The sequence below is a fragment of the Rissa tridactyla genome, chromosome 1 (genome assembly GCF_028500815.1).
Source record: "Rissa tridactyla isolate bRisTri1 chromosome 1, bRisTri1.patW.cur.20221130, whole genome shotgun sequence".
In the NCBI taxonomy this organism is placed as follows: Eukaryota; Metazoa; Chordata; class Aves; order Charadriiformes; family Laridae; genus Rissa; species Rissa tridactyla.
Window position 1 is genome coordinate 218,667,887 of NC_071466.1, and position 19,384 is coordinate 218,687,270.

General features: G+C 51.3%; 1 protein-coding gene across 6 annotated transcripts in view; it reads left to right on the top strand.

Moving 5' to 3' along the window:
• The window catches only part of PPP6R2 (protein phosphatase 6 regulatory subunit 2), a 120,432-nt gene that overhangs the window by 96,222 nt on the left and 4,826 nt on the right, over positions 1–19,384 (top strand). For 5 of the 6 annotated variants that reach the window (XM_054200002.1, XM_054199995.1, XM_054199981.1 and 2 more), the window contains 2 exons: positions 7,823–7,975; positions 9,108–13,990. In XM_054200002.1, coding sequence (XP_054055977.1) covers positions 7,823–7,975; positions 9,108–9,159 — 205 coding nt within the window. In that variant the 3' untranslated portion in view covers positions 9,160–13,990. Of the gene's footprint in view, positions 1–7,822; positions 7,976–9,107; positions 13,991–19,384 lie in introns of those variants that run through there. The other variant, XR_008466165.1, reaches the window with a different exon arrangement.

The following is a 19,384-nucleotide window of genomic DNA, read 5'->3' on the forward strand; positions in this document are numbered from 1 at the left end:
ACGTGCCAGAAATTATATTTCGAAAACCTGGATCTGGGGTTGCGTATCGTCCTTTGTGAAAGTATGCGCCCCGTCAGCGCTGACGAGCCGTTAAAAAGCAAATACGGCATTCAGGGGTTTCATGACGCGTGGCCTTGAGCTTCTGCCATTCCAGCTGTTTGTGAGCTCTTTCTGCAAATAGGAAATTTTTCGTTAATTTAAAAGGGAAGTTCGCGCTGTGGTCGGGATGAGCGAGGGAAAGCCCTGCTGGCTGACGCACGCGCTGCTGGGATTGCTGCGGTGCCGGGGCGTCTCAGGTCTCCCCAGACTTTCTCCCAACAGCGCTAACACGCATTTTACTGGTTTGCTGTAATACGCCATAAAATAATGGTTGATGTGTTTTCCAAAGGCTTTTTTTTTTGTTTGTTTCTTTGTTTTACAAAATACTTCTTTTTTCCCCCAGTGTTTTCTTTCTGTTTTAAATGGTGGTGCTTTACTAATTCCCTTCCCGAGTTCATCTATTTCCCTGAATTTTCCCGGTCGCTGGGCAAGCTAGCAAGACTTAGCTGTAATTTTGGGATGAGACCAGAGGCAAAAAGCGAAATTCGCTGTTGTCAGCACGTCTCGCAGCTGCCTGGTTTGCAGAGGGGGTGTGACAGCAGGCGCGTGAGGAGCGCTGGCGACGGGCACGGGCCCCTCGGAGCGGGAGGTGCGGGAGATGCCGCTCGGCACGTACCCGCAGCCGCAGCCTCGGGCTTGCAGAACTGTAAGCCGTGCGGTATTTTAAAATAGTTGTAATTACAACATGTGCTTATTTAACTTGCTATTTTAATAAGTAACAATACCGTTTTAACAAACTTTTGAAAGTTTTCTGCCTCTTTCACAAGCAGGCGAGTACGTATTGATTTATCTGGGGGTACGTGCCGCCAGGCTGTACTTTTTGCCAGAAAAATGTAGTAATATTGGGGCTGTTGGTGAGTGATGGCGGGTGCGGCCCGTGCTGGGCTGGGGCTGCGGGGTTTTGGGGTGGTGGGAGCAGTGGGAGAGCCGGGGCTCCCGGTGCCGGCGGAGCGAAGAGCCACGAGACGTGCAGTGAGGAGGGAGAGCAGAACAAACCCATGCGATGGAGCGCTGCTTTTTGTGGGAAACGACTCCCGTTTCCCTGTCTGTGTGCTTGATTTTTAACTGTGTGCCGTTAACCCCCGCTTTTGCATTTCTGCTTTATGGTTTTCAAAAGCTGTCTGAGGTGTTTCACTGCCGAGTTGTTCAGGTAGGGTTTCTAAGCAGCTCCTTAAATGATAAGCTGCACTTTAAAAGAAAAAAAAAAAGAAAAAAAATTTTAAAATCCAGCTTTTGCTGTGGGTGGTGATGGTGGGGTAGGGATGTTTGTAACTTTCAGTTTCTCTTTCAGTTTATTAACTTGACCTGAAATGCTTTTTTCCCCTTTAATATTTTCTTTTTTTTTTTCTTTTTTTCTTTTCTTTCTTTTTTTTTTTTTTGACTAGTTGACTACATTTACTGTCCCCTTCTCCCTAGTGCCTCCTCTCCCGACTGGCTTGGATAAGCTGCTGAGAAGGAGAATTTAGAGGGCGGGCTGGAGTCCATCGGAAGAGTAGTGCTTGCTGTCTGCGAAACACGAACCTCTCTCTGCTGTGCCTGTGTGATGCCCACTCTCGCTTAGCGCCCTCCTCGGCTCCGGAGGAGACGCTGGGGGTGCTGCAGCGGTTATAGAACCGTAGAATCATAGAATCTTCATGGTTGGAAGGGACCTTTGAGATCCTCGAGTCCAACCATACACACACACCCCTTTCCGTAGAAAGAGGTGAAAATGAGAGAAGACGAGTGATTTCTGCAGCTCCTGCGTTACAGCTGCTGGGAAATCACCGCAAAAGTCTCCTCTTGTTTCTGATAAGCACGATTCGGGGGTGAAAGTACTAAACTTTTGTTCTAACAGCAGTGGCGCCCCTAAATTGCTGAAATAGCTCAGAAATAGCAGCTGGCAGTGGTTCCTGGGGCTGGGGGGCAGCGGGGAGAACCACCCTCCGGATGGAGCGGAGCGGAGGGACCTTGTCACAGTGGATGTTTTGGGCTCTCCCAGTGTGGGATACGTTTTTCTTTCCTGTGCCTACTGAGTGTTGGTCCTGCCTGACGTGGGGGTTCGGGGCTGCATGCGGGGGGTGCGGGGCAGAGCCGAGGGAGGGTGTCCTGCCCGCAGCTCCTGCTGCCGGGGGCTTTGGACTGATGCGGGGAGACGAGCATGCTGTGGGGAACGGGGCATGCAGCATGGCGCCCCCGTTTCGGTAACATTTGGCTGCATATCGGTGCATTGACTCAGAAAGAAGCATTAAAGTGACTCATCTGAGGTCCCATTTCACAAAAAAAGCCTTTTCCACTCAAAGATGAGCACTTAGTGCAATAATTGGTGTAGATGGGATCTTCTGAGCTGACAGAAGCGTTGGCCTTTTTAATGGAAGATTGCATGTAAATGTGGAAGGCAGACCTCCCGTGTCCTGTGACTGCAGTTAACAGCCGACAAGTACCGTTCCCGTGTGCTGAGCATGCGCGTCGCCTGGCTGCCCTTGCATCTCCTGCTTCGTCTTGCGGCTGCTCCTTGCAGAGCCTGGGTTTTAAGGACCTGCTTGTGGACTTGGCATGAGACTTGTGCTTACGAATGCTTTTTTTGCACCTCTCGCTGCTTTGTTGATAGTCCTGCTGTTTCTCCGAGTGTGTCTTCACCATGTTTTGTTGTCTGTGACACTAATGGTTTGCCAAAGAGACTAGAGGATATCTAGAGTGTATCCCCGGAGCCACGGTAGTGAGCTTCAGAGGTGGGTAGACTTGAACTCCAGGGCTGTTTCATTCCGTATCAAAACCTTCTTTCCCAAAATAACTGAAGCTCTTGTATCGTTGGGTCTACAGCCTGAATTTTGTAGACCCTTTGGCAATGAGCTGTAGATCAACACTGCACGTGGCCTCGGAAGGAGCTGCAGTAGGTGCCATAGCACATGGGTTTCCATCCGGCGCTACGATTTGGGGGCACTTTGGCTTATTGACCCACTGGCAAAACTGCCAGAGCTCCGCTTGCCCGCGGGATGCGAGAGGCTCTCGGTAAACGGAGCAGTGGGAAGGCAGAGGGAGAGCACGGTGTGTTCTGCAGTAGTCTGTGAGAACAGGTGTTAAAAAGACGTTTGTGGTGAAATTGGGCAAGAGAGGTGTTCAAAAAAATTGCAATCTAAAGTATTTGCTCTGTGAAGCTGATGGAAATCTACAGGAAGAATGGAGTTGTTAGCTTAAGTTAAGCAAGCTCCTGACGTGTTCGTCTTTATAAATAGAACAGCATATCACTTTATTTTAACTGGGTATCAGTTTTGATACAGAATGGTCTTATGACAACTTCAGTAATTACGAAATGTGAACTTTATTGAATCCTGTTTTTCTGAGAAGAAATTGCACTTCAAGGAAACCAGTTGTATTGTTAGCGTCAGGAAGCTTTGCATTTGCAGGGTTTGGGCATTAGAGTGAAAAAGAAAGAACCACCACTTTGTAGCACCTCCATGAGGGTATAGAATATTTCTGATGTAAAAGCTGAGAACTCCGTGCTATCTTCATGGCAGGTTGTTCTCTAAGAAGTTGACGTAGTTGACATCCATCTGGGACAGCCGGAGTTCCTGTTCTCAGCTCCCGTGTCTAACACATGTGTGCGCGGTTGGGACGGGTCGCTGGAAGCCTTCTTGAACCCCGAGGTGATACATCCCCTGACCACCTTCTCCCCTGATTGCTGGTGTAAAGGGAGAACCTGTGCATCTCTCCCGCTGCCCAGGCGGCGTTTGTGTCTGCAGGTGTTTTGCACAGACACCGGTGACTTTGGCCAGAAGTGTTTCATCAGCCTTCCTCGTCTAATAAACGTACGCGTCAGTTAACATAAAATAACAGCTTTTGAAGCAGTAGTATTTTAAATACTTCTTAGCTTAAAATTATTATTGTGATTTATCACATAATTATTCTGTGTGAAATCCCAGTGCTTGGCAGTGCGCACCACCCAGGGGAGACGGGGTCGTACCTGCCTCAAGGAGCTTGCTGCCCTAAAAGCCAAACCGTAGCTGGCGTTTAAGATAGGAAATACATCAGGGAAGAGTAAGCGAGGATGACTGACTTGGTTCCCTTTCACTATCTTCACAATCCCCGGCTGTGCTTCAGAGCAGTCTGTGAGAGGGGTTGCTGGAGGGTGTTCCTCCGTTCATCACCCTCAAGTGACTATGGCCAAAACTCACCAAATTCCATGTTCTGCAGGCGGCTGCGGCAGGAGGTGTTCCCTTCTGGTGTCTGTAACGGCACACAGCTATTTACCCCTCCTGGAGATTCCCAGCTGGTTAATTCCCGGCTTTCTTCGCTTTGCAAGACATGGGGCAACAGTCTGCTGCTGCCACAAAGCTTCTGTAGACCCCAAGATCATCATCTTGAAGTTGCCCTGCAGAACCTCTCTTGCATGAAGGTCAAGTAGAGACTCGACTTGCGTTGTGCCTACAGTGAAGCAAACTTGATCAGCTCTGCGAAGCCCGATACTCACCGAGCATCCAGGCGAGGAGAACACCACCAGACTCTGCCAGGGCTGTCCCGAAGCCACCAGCCAGCGGTTGGGAGGAGACACCTCCAGCTTATTTTCTGCCAACTCTGTTTTAACCTTCTAGAGGTGGAGATAGCTGGACCTATTGAAGCAGGTCATATTTTCTAGTCTTATTTTCTGATCAGACCAAAGAGTTTGGCCATTCAGCTTACGCACTGGGGGGTGGTTAGGTACCTCCGAAGTGTTGCAGTGCTTGTAGAAAAAGAGGAGCCTCTGTCACAAGTGACCTCCGCAGTAGTATTTACAAACTTGGTGGTTAAGCTGCAGAATTTGGCTACGACGTTGGACTTGGTGAACATAAAGGGACATTGTCCTGGCTCTCGTGGTGGAAAGCCCAGGGGCATGGCTGTAGGTGGCATTGGCAAGTTGTTTGTGCTGAGTGCTTGTCCACTGTGAAAACAGGGACGGTTCTGGACAGACGTATGCTTACTGTGGGAACGTTTGTACGAGTGGCTTTCAATTAGAGCTTAAAAATTCCTAATTCTTTCTGGAGTGGGAAGGAGGAGAGATCTGTTTGCAGAGCTTAACTAAGAGGAGCCTACAGTAGAATCATAGAATCACAGAAGGGTTTGGGTTGAAGGGACCTTAAAGGCCACCCAGTGCCACCCCCTGCCCTGGGCAGGGACACCTCCCACCAGCCCACGTTGCTCCAAGCCCCGTCCAACCTGGCCTTGAACCCCTCCAGGGATGGGGCAGCCACAGCTTCTCTGGGCAACCTGGCCCAGGGGCTCACCCCCCTCACAGCAAAGGATTTCTTCCCAATATCTCATCCCAGTCTCCCTCTTCCAGTGGAAAACCCTTCCCCCTCATCCCGTGGCTCCCCTCCCTGAGCCAGAGTCCCTCCCCAGCTTTCCTGGAGCCCCTTTAGGGACTGGAAGGGGCTGGAAGGTCTCCCCGGCGCCTTCTCTTCTCCAGGCTGAACCCCCCCAGCTCTCTCAGCCTGTCCCCACAGCAGAGGGGCTCCAGCCCTCCCAGCATCTCCGGGGCCTCCTCTGGCCCCGCTCCAACAGCTCCGTGTCTCTCCTGTGCTGAGGCCCCAGCGCTGGACACAGTACTCAGGTGGGGTCTCATCAGAGCAGAGCAGAGGGGCAGAATCCCCCCCTCACCCTGCTGGCCACGCTTCTTTTGGTGCAGCCCAGGCTGCGGGGGGGTTCTGGGCTGCAGGTGCACATTGCTGGCTCGTGTTGAGCTTCTCGTCCACCAGCACCCCCAAGTCCTTCTCCTCAGGGCTGCTCTCTACAGTAGATGCAGATGCTGTTGCTCATAACTCCCTTCCTCAGCCTGCCTTACCCAGCGCGATGAGGGGGCAGCCGTACCTTTGCAGGTAACATTCCCTCTGTCCCGGCCCTCAGCCCGCGCGGGGTTTGGTGGTGACGTGGACATGGACCGTTCGATGGAGGGTGCTGGCAGCAGGGCGCTTCAGGGACACAGCTGGCTGCTAAAAATAAGCTGACCAGAGGAATAGTAATGCAAAATATTTATTCTAGGCTAGAATTAGATATTGTTATTAACCCTCCTGCGTGGTTCCACACAAACTCCTTGTTGTGTTTGCCCCGTAAGTGTCCTTCTGCAGAGGTTCGCGTGTCCAGCGCTGCTCTTCCCCGAGCCTCTAGACAGGAGATAAATTTCCGTGCCCCGGTGCGGTGAGGTAACCTCAGGACTTCATAACATCGGAATCCTTGTGTCATGGAAATTTTAGTGATTGAGTTTAAGAAGTTTATCCTTGAGCAATTCACATCTCGTGAGCTCCAGTTTCTTGTGCGGGAAGTCATTAGAAAATGACATTTCTGGCAGCTCAGTTCAATCCTCTGCTGTCTCATCCATCCTCTGCAGATTCTCTAAGGTATGTTTTTGTACTTGCGGTATTTCTTTTGAAGAGCCTGTTAGCCCTTTAGGAAGATAAATGTTTTGATCTCATTATCCCTCATTTTTTATGTATTTTTTCCAAGAGCACACAGAAAAGTAGCTGCAGAAATAGAACCTTGATCTCAAAATCTCTGTCACGTGTCTTAATTACCAGACCGATTATATGTGTGCGTTATAAACTCTCCCGGCTGCTCGTGACAGGATTCCAGCTCAGTCATCTGCTGAGCTTTCCTTCTGTTTTTGTAGGCTTGCTCTCTGAAAGAAGGAGAAATCATTCTTGAAACTGGGACTGGGTTAAAAGCGTGAGGAAGATCTTCCACGTCCAAGCCTGTCCTCTGCCTTAGAAGGCAAAAATTAGGAGACGTTCACAGAAATCACTTCTCCAATTAGAAATACGAGTCGTTTTAATAGAAATGTAGAAGATTTGGAGGTTTTACGCTAGAAGTTTTTTTCTTTTTTCAGGATTTGAGCTTCTGTTTTGTTGTAGGGAGACGTCATTGGAAATGTTATGCCTCAGGCGTGGGAATCTGTCGTCTGATGTGTTACTGAAAGCGAGTTAATTCATCCGCCTTTGGCTTCTGAAGATGCCACTCAGGAACATCCAGTCAACTTTTTTATCTTCCTCGGGATTTTAGGTTCTGTACTTAAATTTAAGCCTTTTCTAGGAGCGCACAGAAGTACCAGGGGCCACTTGGGGCAAATCAGTAGAGCAGAGCTGCGCAGGTGCCTGCGTTACACCAGGAACGCTTTGCCAAGACGGGCAGCTTAAGGGCTTGGAATCTGCTCGGCGGAGTTGGGTGAGGGAGGGCAGTTCCAGGAGAGGCGGGCTCCCTCCTCGGCTGCTGTCCCACCAGAGGGTCTCCTGAGGTCCCTTCCCGCCCGGGATGGTCCGTGGTCCTGCCCAGGCACGCGGTCGGCTTTTGGGTCGTTGCTCCCAGTGGTGAATTTGGCTTTCTGGAGCCTCTGAACTTGCAAAGTCTTGGCTTGATTGTACGTCATGCTTGCATCCTTCTGCTGGAGGTTCTCTGTGTTCATCCACAGGCTGGGAAAACGTCCGGTTCGCAGGCAGTGGGGATACGCGGGGGGGTCTTAGGCCGGATTTTGCTGCAGGAAATGGGAATGTCTTTCTTGAGCTATCATTCTTGTGCGTACTTGGTGTCTTGTTGATTTTTAGGAAACGTAGCCTCCAGGATGCCTACGCTGCTTTTTAATTCCCGTTTATTTGCAGCTTGCGTTTCTTTATGAGATTTTTGTGGCCTGTGCTAGGAGAGGAGGAAGAATATTTCTTTCTCTATTGGAATATAAGCCCCATTAATCGACGTCTTAACGTGAACTTGAATTCTCCCCACACAGTGATGCAGACTGCATGGTAATTGATAAGCTGGCCATCACTGACATCGGAACGACAAAAGCATCCAAACCCCTGAACAACGTGGCCCAGCACTCAGAGGAGCACCAGAACACCGCCGCTGTCACAGCTGTCACGGAAACGGCCACAAAAGACAGGTGAGACGGTGAAAAATCTCCTTTACCAGCCTGTGACAGAGAATTGGGTTTTACTGTGTCATGGGATGGGGTTATTCTACCTCCAGTGTACGGTCAGAGCTAGACGAGCCGTGCCTCTGGAGCGTCTCGGAGGCAGTATCCTGCAGGTAGCGTAGAGCTCCGACTGCAGTGTATTGCACATACCTTTCAGTTTCCCAGAACTGCTGCCAAATCATCTGTTTTATTAAGATAATGGATTTTCATTTTACTCAAGTGTAACAGATCCTCAGATAGCCTGGGTTTGTGTGGTCAGGTGAATGCATAGATGTTTACGGTTAAAATGTGATGAGGAAAGGTGGGAATGAGTTTTGATAACTGGAACTGGAAGTAATCTCAAGGAGAATTGATAATTTTTTGTGAATGTGACAGTTTAGGCCTTTTTAAATACGGAAACAATCCTTCTGCGTATCTAGTGCTGTCAGCTCCACAGCTTTGCTCTGGCTCCTGCTGTTGGCCGGGGAGATGCGCATCCATGACGAGGTGCTTCTGCTCTTCTGGAGCTGAGCCAGCCTCTCTGGGGTGGCCAGTCCTGCGCGGCAAGCTTGCCGGTAGAGTGAGCCTCGCATGGTGGTCCTTAGCTGAAGCCGGACATGCAGGCCGTCCTGTGGGAATTTCTTTGACTAGGGACTAGTCAAGCCAGCAGGTCTGGATCAGGAAGGCGCGAGGCCCGTCACGGCGTGCGTGTAGCAGAGCTACGGCAAAGACCTAAATCCAGCTCCCTTCTGATGCTGGAGGTGCCTGGCAGGAGGTGGAGCTGGTCAGGTCGGAGCCTTCTGGTGGACTCAGGACCATGGCGGTCATGTTCCAAACTTCTGGTTCAACAAATTTAATCCATGTTGTGTAATGGGTGGTCAAAGCTGACGTCTCGGTTTCTGTTTTGATTTCTGAACGTAGTATTTTGCAAAGGACTCGGAGGAGGTTCTCGTTAGGAAGCCAATAATACTTTAGCAGGCAGAAGAAACAAAACCAGAGGAAGGATGGCTCAGATACTGCCGAAGAGGAAAGCTTCCAACCGGGATGAAAGTCAGCTGTAGGAGCGAGTGTGTTCCCGTAGTTCTGTTTCTCTAATACTGCTCTTTGGGTTTCTCTTTAGGAAAGAAGAAGTCTTGCCCTGTGCTGAAGCCACATTAAATGGCCCCGCTTGATGAAACAGATGCAATGGGACGTGTGTGATCCAGGCCAGGCTGCTACCTGGTGATGCAATTTGTCAATTTTTTTTTTTTTCATTTAATTTTATTTTTTAATAAATGCTGCATTGATGAGAGAGCTGGCATTCAGGACCAGACACGCAGTTTCAGCACCAACAATCTGTTCTGAAAGACACTTGCATTGTCTAAATGTAGCATTGATCAGTTAGTCATCACAGGAATGATGGGGCTCTTCCCAAGCAAGCCTTCTGCCTAATTTTAGTTCCTTGTCCCCTTTCCTCTCTCTCCCTCGTTTTTGTTTTGTATTTGGGGTTCAGTCCTATTTTCTTAGTGTTATTGCACACAGTATTCAGCTTCTCTTCAGAAAGGTAGCAGGTCTAACGCTGGGACTTGGACAGTGCACAGGAGTCCCGCAGTCGTGTGACCAAAGTTCCTGATGGAGCTGTCTTTGGGCAGCATTTGCACCGCTTTTGTATAGCAATAAAGCCTTATCAGAAACATTTCATAGGAGGAAAAGATGCAAACACTTTAAATGGGATGAAGCAGGGAGGGATTTTATTTTACATTTTTGTGGGGTGGGAGGGAAGTCGTTGACCTTGTCCCACGCCAGAGGCCCAGCAGCTGCCGTGCTGAACTGTCGGGAGGAGCGGGAGGTCTCCGCGCTCCGGTGAACTGCTCACTGCTCTCTCCTCTGGAGACGAGGCAGTTCAGCGCAGCATCGCGGGCCCGTTAGCAATCGGTCTCTTCTGCCCGAGCCGTCACAACTCCGCTTCCCGGATGCCGTCCTCCGTCGGCTGGAGAGTGTGCAGAGAAGGGAGCGTGGGGTTTGCCAGCTGCGAGGAGCGGGATCCGCTGGACTGCTGCCGCGCAGGAGCGAGAGCAGATATGGCACAAACAGGTTATCAGGTGTTCGCTGGCTTTTTGGAGACTAATGTATTTTCAAATTATTATGGAAACCCTTTTCTGTTTGTTTTGTTCTGTTTTTAAAGTTTTTAATGGATGCAGGAACAGCAACACTTTTGCACTTTGTACCTAGTTGACATCATTGGAGAGCGAAACGGCCCCAGCGCAGGACTCCTGCTCTTTCTCCCCAGGTAGTCGGGCATGGAGACGTTTGGGTGGGGGGGACACGTACCTCTGCCCGGGGACGGTAAGAGTCCAACAGTGCGGAGAAACGGACTGCGCTTCACCCTGCCTGGGAGCACGGTCTGTTGAAGGTGTGTGTACTTGACTCTGGGACACCGTGGGCTCTTCTGCCTCGGCCGAAGGACCTCCCTCCGGAAAGGCTCGGTGTCAGACACAGCTCTGCCCGGAGCCGTGCTGGCCTCTGCTTCCAGCCTGTTCCCAGACGGGACTCGTGCACGTAGGTCACAGGGGTGTAGGTGTTGGGCCACTCGCAGAAGCAGGCGTGGGCTGGGGACAGCAGGTGGCCGCCACCGGCGCTGCAGCGCTCCTCCTCTGCCCCCGCGGTGTAGATACAGAGCTGGGCCCGCTTTTGTGTGTAACTCCGTGCTGAAACCCACCTGTCAAATGGTAAACGCCGCTTATTTCATTAGTCCAAGACCTAAGCTGGAAAATCATTCACTTTGGAATAAAAGCATGAAGCTTGACACATAGGTAGCCAAATAGCTTATTTTCAGATATATTCTCACTTGTGCATAACGAGGGACTTTACCTTGTGAGTATGAAAAAGTACCTCACACAGATCTGTTGTTATGAGCAAAGGCATCCTCGCCGGAGTTCAGTCTTTTTAAAAAAATACTTTATTATTTTTAACTGTGATATGTCTGTAGTGCATATGAAATTTTCGTGACCGTATTGAGAGGTGGCGTGGGGCGGGGGAGTGAGACGAACAAAACATTTTTGCTGTTAGAGTCAGTCTGTTCTGCTGGATCAGTGTCCGACGGTGACATACCCGCAGCACCAGGTTGTCCTCGTGTGCCCACAGATAACGCCTTCTTGTTTCTGCTCTTAGGGAGGATGGAGGATTTGCTTTGCCGGAATACCCGTGCAGAAAGCAGGGCGAGATTCCTGCGTGCGTCTCGGAGGTTGTGTGCTGGGGTTGTGGGCCGCTGGTGTGCTGCTGACATAGCTGTGGTTTCTCTCGGCTGCAATTACTCGGTAAGCAGGTGCTTTCACGGCACAGGGCTGTTGTTCTGGAAGTCTTCTCACTCACTCCTTGTAATTTAAAATAAGTAATTTAAAGTTACGTTGCGCTGGGAGGAAAAAAGAAAAGAAAATCTCACTTTCTGCTTTGGTTGCCCTGCTTGCTATGTGGAGATCAATCCCAGTCTTAGCCAGGATTATCAGAAATGATTAGCGGTTTCGAGTTCCTAATTGGAGACACATCAAAGTCTTAACTTTCAGAGGATTGGTGCTAGAGGTTTTTCTGAAAATCATGTTCTCTTTGGGCATTCTTTAAACACCCAAAACTGATACTATGAAAACTGAAAAATCATTCACCTAATGCAAGGCCAGCGCAGCTTATTGCAGCAGCTGGTTGAAGACCATGGTTGGGCTTCAGTCCCGTTAAATACCAGGCGATGGCAATAGTTCTCTTCCAGTCTGTTCTCATTCGCGGTTCTTGACCGTGGTGCTTGCAGGTTCCACCGTGCTGTAATTAGGACCAAGTCCATTTAGGATCAGGAGATGAAGGGGAGATGGCCGTAGCGGGCACGATTTGATCGTCCTTCTGGCTCGGTACAATTCAGCCACCTCGTTAAACATGATCTTTGCATTGGGTTACGTCATGGATGGGGGTCACCTTATGTCACCTCATGTCACCTCGCGCCGTGCTGCCGGTGTTGCGAGAGCACAGCGGGGCTCAACCTGCCTGGTGTGTGGCCGAAGCCCTGTGCTGGGGAGCAGTAACCTCCGCCTGTGGAGCGGCACGGAGCAGCCGGCGGCAGTAACACCCTGAAACGTTTGGGGGATACACACAAGGACGCGTCTGTCTGTGCCTTTCGTTGCAGGTTCTGAACTTGTCGTTCATTAGCTTTTGGCTTTGAGTCTATAAATTTAAATGAAAGCTTTAATAATATATTTAAACATATCCAGTAAGCAGATCTAAACCCACAGTTTAGTTGCCGGGGGACTCGTTATCTTAGTTATCTTAATTTGATTACTTGCGTCCAGTTACTTTTGTGATAAGAACATTTTACTGGTAGTTAAATAGATTTGTAGAAATGCACAAGCTCTCTTGCTTTTGTGGCAGTGAATGATTCTTCCACGTTTGGGATTTAAGCTCTGAATTATACCTCATCGCTCCCACACCAGCCAACGAGCTGATCTAGAAAAGTTCCCCATCCGTGGTATGTTGGAGTGTGCAGTTCAGGACAGATCCAGGGTCGGATGGTGGTTTCCTTGCCTGGCTCAAATGATTTTGTAGGTGAACCGCATATAAATGTCTATCTCGTCCTAAGTTTGAGCTTCCCATGTGTCTGGAGAGACACACGGAGAGGTTGGAGGGGTCGCACCACCTCTGCCCCATGGCCCCTCGTGGTCCCCATTGCTCTCTGAGCTTTCTTCCCCGCTGCCCGGGCTCTGAGGGGTCCGGAATCGCGCTCCCTTTCCAGGTGGAAATGGCGGCATCTTCCAGGTCCATGGTGGCGTCTCGGGGCAGGCTCTGACCGCTGCAGAGCGGTGTGACCTTCTCGCCGTGTGCTCCAGGGCAGGACTGTCAGCCGAGGTTGGAGCAGAGTGTATTGTCTACTGAAAATGGATTTACTTAACCCAGCCGTACCCTTCAGAAACGCCCTCGGCTTGCGTAGCTGCTGCCTCAGAAAGCAGTGAAGACTGAACAGAAGTTACATTGAGCACTGTCCTTCCTCATTTACGTGCAGTATTTTGAATCTGTCCGTATCGATATGGTATATATATAATTTTAGGTTTGAATATGTATACTGATGAGTGTGTATATAGATATATATTTGCAATATGTATTATTCCATGTATATTTATACACACACAGTGGGATATTGTGAGCAACCCGGTGAAGCAGAGACTGGGAGCACTGAGAGCCTGACTTCTGTGGCTGTGCGCAGCGCCGTCATCAGTAGCAGGTCATCGACAAACGTGCGTTGTGCAAGACCAAAACCAGCAAGGCATACCCATACCTTACTGGGCGAAGTGGTTCTGCTAGCACGCTCTCGTTGAGCGATTTGACCCAGCTGGGCATTGATGCGCTGGGTGACGAGAGCGGCGGCTGCCCCTTCTTGTTGCCTTGCCCCCGCGTTCCACGCCAGGAGAGGAGGGGCCTCTTCTGCACAATGAGCAGTTCAGCCGACGCGCAGTAGTTCCCGAATCGTAACACAGTTGTCTCTGGCTGGTTGGATTGTGGGGAAAATGTGCTCCTTTGGGTGATAGGGCCACTCTGGAGTCCTGCTGTCATGTCAGACGCCGGTTTTCGGGCGTCCGAACACCAGTGTTGGGTACCCGGGTGTTAGAGCACAGCTGGAGGGCTGCGATCGGAACAACCCTGTGCCGCAGGAAGATCAAGCGTAACTAGTTTGGAGCCATGGAGACGTGATCCAGTAGCAGATAAAGTGGTTTGGACTAATCATTTCTGTTGCTCGCTACAGGCTTTTAATGCCGTGAGCAGGCGGGCGGCTTCGCGCCCTCTTCCAAGCGGGGAGATCTGGCGTTGGGTGCGTGGGTGTGAATTCCCCGGCGGTCCCGAGAGGTGAGGTCCTCCCTAAATTTGTATCCACCGACTCCACATTAAAGTTCAGGTGAGGTAGTCCTTTGAAGGAGAGGGATCAAGGAACGCGATTGTAGCTTATTCAGGTTTCACCAGTTTTCTAACAAAATTCCCCCCCCTCCCCCCAAATATAATTTATTGCCACTTCTCTTGAGTCAGAGCAGTTATGGCAGGCAAAATCCCAGTTATCCATCTGGATAACATATCCTCGGCAAAGCCTGCTACAAAGCTGGTGGGTGTCCCAAGGCTTTGCTGCCCTTCCTGCTTTTTAGAGAGCTGCAGCTGGCGAGAAGGATGGAAAACCAGTGGGTGCACAAATTTAAAAGAAAAAAGAAATAAAACCCAAAGAACCTCCCTGCGGCATCTTTTCGGAAAGGCTCGGGCATCCCAGTTTGCCAGTGGAAAGGTTTTGGGTATGGTGCAGCGTCCAAGCTGGGTGAAAGTTAAAGTGCATTCCTAAATAACATATCGAATGAAAAAAATTAAAGTGGCTCTACTGTTGTCTACTAACATCCCAAAATCATTTCTCCCTGTCGGAGCCGTGCCTGGGGACGCGGGGGGCTCCGGGCTTTGCACCTCTTCTCTTCTGGGCCGACACCCGACGGGCTGCGGAGTTTCCAGCGGTATTTACCCGTGAGTTTGGTTTAGGCTCCAGCGTCCGTCCTGCTAAGCGCCGTCTGATCGCAGCCATAGTCCCGGGGGAGCTGGAAGAGCCTGGGCGTCTGCAGCTGCCGGTGTGTCCGGGCGGCAGAGTCCCCTCCTTTCTGCAGGGGCCGGAACCCCCCGTGGCTGCCGGCCGCGGTGGCGGAGGTGCAGCGCGTTCTCGCCAGTGCCGTGGCACTGACCCCGCAGTCCGATGGTCCCCAGGGCATCCTGAGAGCCGAGTCCTGCAGCCTGGCTGCCCCACTCATTACGCTTGATAACTAACGTCATTCGTCATTCGATGTTTTTGCAATGTAACACTTGGCGTTTTGGATGCCATTTAGCAGCTCGTCCTGCAGTTTTCGGTCCTTGAAAGAACAGGGTTTCTTCTCCTCTTGCTCTTCCCAAAGCTCTGATCTCACCCTGAATCATGCTCAGAAATTATAAACAGCTGATTTTGTTGTTACAAGAGGGTTTGTTGTCATTAGAAGAAAGAGACAAAAGGAAACGCGCAGTTTTACAGTGGCGTGCTAATTTGCTTTGGTTTGGTTGTTGTTGGGGTGGTTTTTTACCTGGCATCGGTTCTCTCTGAAATCCTGCTCTGAAGGCGCCTGCGTCTGCGAGCTCTCGGGAGGCAAGTGCGGTGCACTTCCCTGCTCTCTTACCAACCCCAGCTTCAAAATAAAACATTTTTAGATGCTCTTCCCTGAAGTGAAATTCAGTTTCTGTCTCCGAGCCCAGTCCCCTGGCGCCGGGGGATCCCTGCCGGTGCCGGTCCGCAGGCTCTGCCGTGCGGGAGGGGTTTGCTCTGGTTGGGACGTCGCCGGCTGTGAAAAACCAACCGACCAAAGAGGGGAAAGATGCCCCTTCTGCTGAGAAGGTCCAACAGCCTCCTGGGATGGCAGCTTTACTTTGAAAAAAAGAGAGTTTGGTGCATAGGAAAGAGCTGAAGGAAAACGGAGAGCCGTGCTTGGGCACACCCGCCTTCACGGCATCGTGTCGTTCGGGGGCTTGCTCTTAAGTGGCTTAACCGAGGACACGTTGCGTTGGGTACCGTACGCAGGAAATCCAGAGCGGCCTCCGAGCTTGAAGCGTGCAGCGTCTCAGCTTACGAGAGGGTTTGGGAGAGCGGTTGGTCCCTTGCGGAGCGCGTTTCACGTTACTGTCAGCTGCTGGCTCCTCGCCGCGGGCCGTGCCACTGCTGCTGCTTGTCTAGCCTTGTCCTGACTTCCGCGGTGTCCCGGATCAGGGGGCGAAAGGATTCGTTTGAGCCTTGCTACTGACACCGCCGCCTCATCCAGAGTATGCCTGCGTAGAACATGGTTAACGCTGGGCTTGGAAGGTTTATTTTCCCAAGTGCCGTGGTCAGGGAAGAGCTGAAGGCTCTCTGAAAGCAAACGCAACTAAAACCTTGGCTTTGGAGGCTACCGAGTGTATTGGCGTTGAACGCGGCAACGTGTGTCTGCAGAAAATCTCGGGCTTAGGCATTTGTTTGCAGCTGGTCTCTGATTCGACGGGTAACTAACCGGGTTGCGACGGGGTATGTCCCTTGGCCCTGCTGGGATTACGGCTGAGTTCGTGGCGTTTTGTGATTGCGACCGGTACCTCTTCTGTGTCCCGTGGGTCTGAGCCTGCAGCCGGAGCTCGGGCAGAGCCCTCCTCCCTGGGGGCCGCGTCTGGGAAAGGGACGGCGTCACCTCCGCGAGACGGGCTAAGGCTGAATTCCTGCAAGTGTTCTCTTCCCCTTTTCCAATGAATGTGTCAGCTTGGCGGTTTTGTGTGGTGGGGAGAAGGTACCTGCGTTGTTCCTTTCTCCATCAAAGCAAGAAACGTTATTTGCGCAAAAACGAGTCCCAAACTCGGGATCAACCCAAAGCCACCTGCGGCTCGTTCCGACTTAGAGGCATTTAGCATCACATATCACTTCTCGACGAGGCTGCACCAGCGTCTCCACTGGGTCAGAACAGGGTGCCGTATCTCCGACCGGGGCGTTCGGAGCTCTGAGCACGTGGTTTCCATTAGTACTAAGTTTTAAAATAATTTGGGGTAACGTTTGAAGTAATAATTTTACCTTTGCGTGGCAACTTACAAAAAAGAAATGCTGTGGTCAGGGAAGTGGCGTGGTTTCAGTTTGACGATGGACGGTGCCTTGGCTCGTCTGCAGAGTTACGCCTCGTTAATTACTGTTATAGGTCTTGGGTAGCAGAGACGGACACCTTAGTGACACCTGCAAGTATTAGACCGTTTTTAAAGTTCAGTTTGGTGAAAGTTCGGGATTCTTTGGAAAATGGGTTTGACACAATTCCTGTGGATTTCATGCTGGCTGAAGTTTCCAACTCGACGGGGAACGCCGTTTCCTTTGGGGGGAGAAGGGGATTTTTGGTAATGGTTTCCCTCCGCGGGAGCTGCTGACAAAGTGCCGGGACAGGGAGTTCCTGGTAAAGCCGAGGAGGCATTTTCTGTGCGCGTTTACGTATGAACCTTCTGACAAATCCGAATGCAGAAATAACCAGTTTGGCTCCTGTCTGTCCTGTATGTTGGCTCGTCTCATCTGAAACTCGCTTACCTCATTAGCAGAAGGGCATCGTGGTGACCAGTCCCACCTCCCTCTTCGTTTTTGTACAAAAATTAACTGTGTTTCCTAGTGACTGTTATCCGTCACCTTCCACAACATAAAAACGTTAGTGAAATATGCCTGTATGTAAAATGTATTTTTATATTTGATGCTGAGCAGGAGAGAAGAATCCTTTATTCTCTCCCTGAAGTTGGGGGGCTTTTATAAAGGACAGATCCTTCCCCTTCTATTTTTTATTTTCTCAAATCGTTCGGACAGATGTAAACTATGGGGGGGGGGGAATCTTTTATCGTGTGATTTTGATGCTCATAGCTAGTTTTTTCAGAACTTTCTAGGAATCCTAGAAATGCTGTAGAGAATCTGCCACTGTTGGTGGATTTTGAGTAAGCTCGACTCCCGCAGTCAGGCGGGCCGTTGCCAGGCGCTGCGTAGGTGTCTGCTGGGGTAGGTCGTTAATGGAACTAAACTTGAAATGTAATTAACTACAGGCACAGCAAATGTTAATTGGAAACTTCTCGTCGTGTAGAGCGTGGAACTCTCTCTCACTCGTCGGTGAGCCCGCGGAAATCCTCTGCCAAACCGCCGAACGTTGGGTCAGAGCCAGCCGGAGGCGGGTGGTCGGAGGCGGGTGGTCGGCGGCGAGGTGCTGCTCTTGCTCCGTCCTCCTTTAGGCGCCTGCTGGAGTGTCCGTAGCCAGGTCTCCTGGGTGCTGCACCCGCCTGGCCTTCGCTTTACCAAGTCGGTGTTGCAGAATCGCTGGAGGCTGTGTGAGAGGAGGGTCGTGCCTCTCCGTGGCCAGGAGCCCCGAGATGGCACCGTGGTGGCACGTTGGGCGCTCCTCGCGTTGGGGCACTCCTCGCGTTGGGCGCTCCTCACCGCGGCAGTGACTTTGCACTGAAACTTTAACTCCTTTCCTGCTCATCTCATCTTCAGACCAAGGCTTAAACACAAACCCATGACTGACGTGCCAGGACCATCTGGACAAACGGCTTTATGCAGTAAATGGCCTCTTCTCTCCATCATCCCTTGCGCGGCGGCGCGTTCTCTCTGCCCCGGCTCTCTCCACACATCGCCGCTCCCCAGCTCTGGCTGCTCGAACCGCTCAAAGGGCCACCGGGCAAACGGCTCTTGTCCCCCGTGGCGCCTCGTGGAGCAGGGACGGACCTGGCGGGGCTGTGGTGGGTGTGTGGAGCCGGTGGCGGCAGGGTAACACGGGGCACTCAACGTGCCTTAATGTGCATCGACCACGTGGCAGTTAAAGTTCCGCGTTCTTACCCTGAAAAGAGTCAAATAACGGAAAGAAAACCATTAATTACCTCATGCTATCGATTGATGTAAGTTTTGACTGTAAGATATGGATCACGTGAGTATATGCGTGTTACATGAAAACATTAGAAGGTAAAGAGAGGGAGCAGAGTATTTAGTAAATAACATGGTAAATTGTAATGGGTAATTCGATGTTCGGTTCCTATCCATGATTCGAAATGGAAACGTTATCTTGGTAAGGAATATCTTTGCAGCCGTTTGCAAAGCACCATTTCCTTTTTGCCTGAGACTTCGAACAGAATTTTCTTTCTTTCTTTCTTAAAATGAGTTGGCCGGAGCACGGGCTGGGAGACTTCGAAGTCCTGGGCGCTGCTTTGTTTCCTTTCAGAATCTTCTCTTGCCGTGACACGTGCCCCGTCGATTTGTCATCAATTTCTGATTCTTGTGTCACGTCACCCCCGCTGTTTCCCCCGCCAGCCCCCCACCAGCCCCGCTCCCTCTGCCAGTCTCTCGCTGGAACTTGCCCAGCAGCGCCGTTTGTGCTCGCCCCGACGCTCGCCAGCCCCGGCGCGGGTAGAGCCACCTCTTTTTTTTTGGGGGGGGGGGGGGGGGGGGGGGGGAGTGGGTGTAACTTCAGTTTGTCTCGTTTCTCCCACTTTCCTACCGTACCTTTTATGGTACAGACCCGCACGCCCGTCCTTCCCCCGACGCCGTCTGCCGCGGGGAGCAGGGGCAGAACAGCGCCGCGTCCTCCTGGCACCGAGGTGCGTTGGCAGCGGCTGCGGGGACGGAAGCCTCCGCTGTGGCCGGGTGGGGGTGTCCCCCCCGCTGGCGGCGCCGTCCCCGTCCTCGCCCCGCGGAGTCTCGCCCCGCGTGCGCCCCGGCCGGTGAGCGAGTGCCCGGCGGAGCGACCTGTCTCCAGGGCAAAGCAACGAGCAGCAATAAAAATTCCGGATGTAGAAACACCAGTGCCTTTCCTTTAATCCGGCGGGAGTCGTTTCTTCTCATTCCAGCTTTGGAGCCATGTCGTGTCTCGTCCA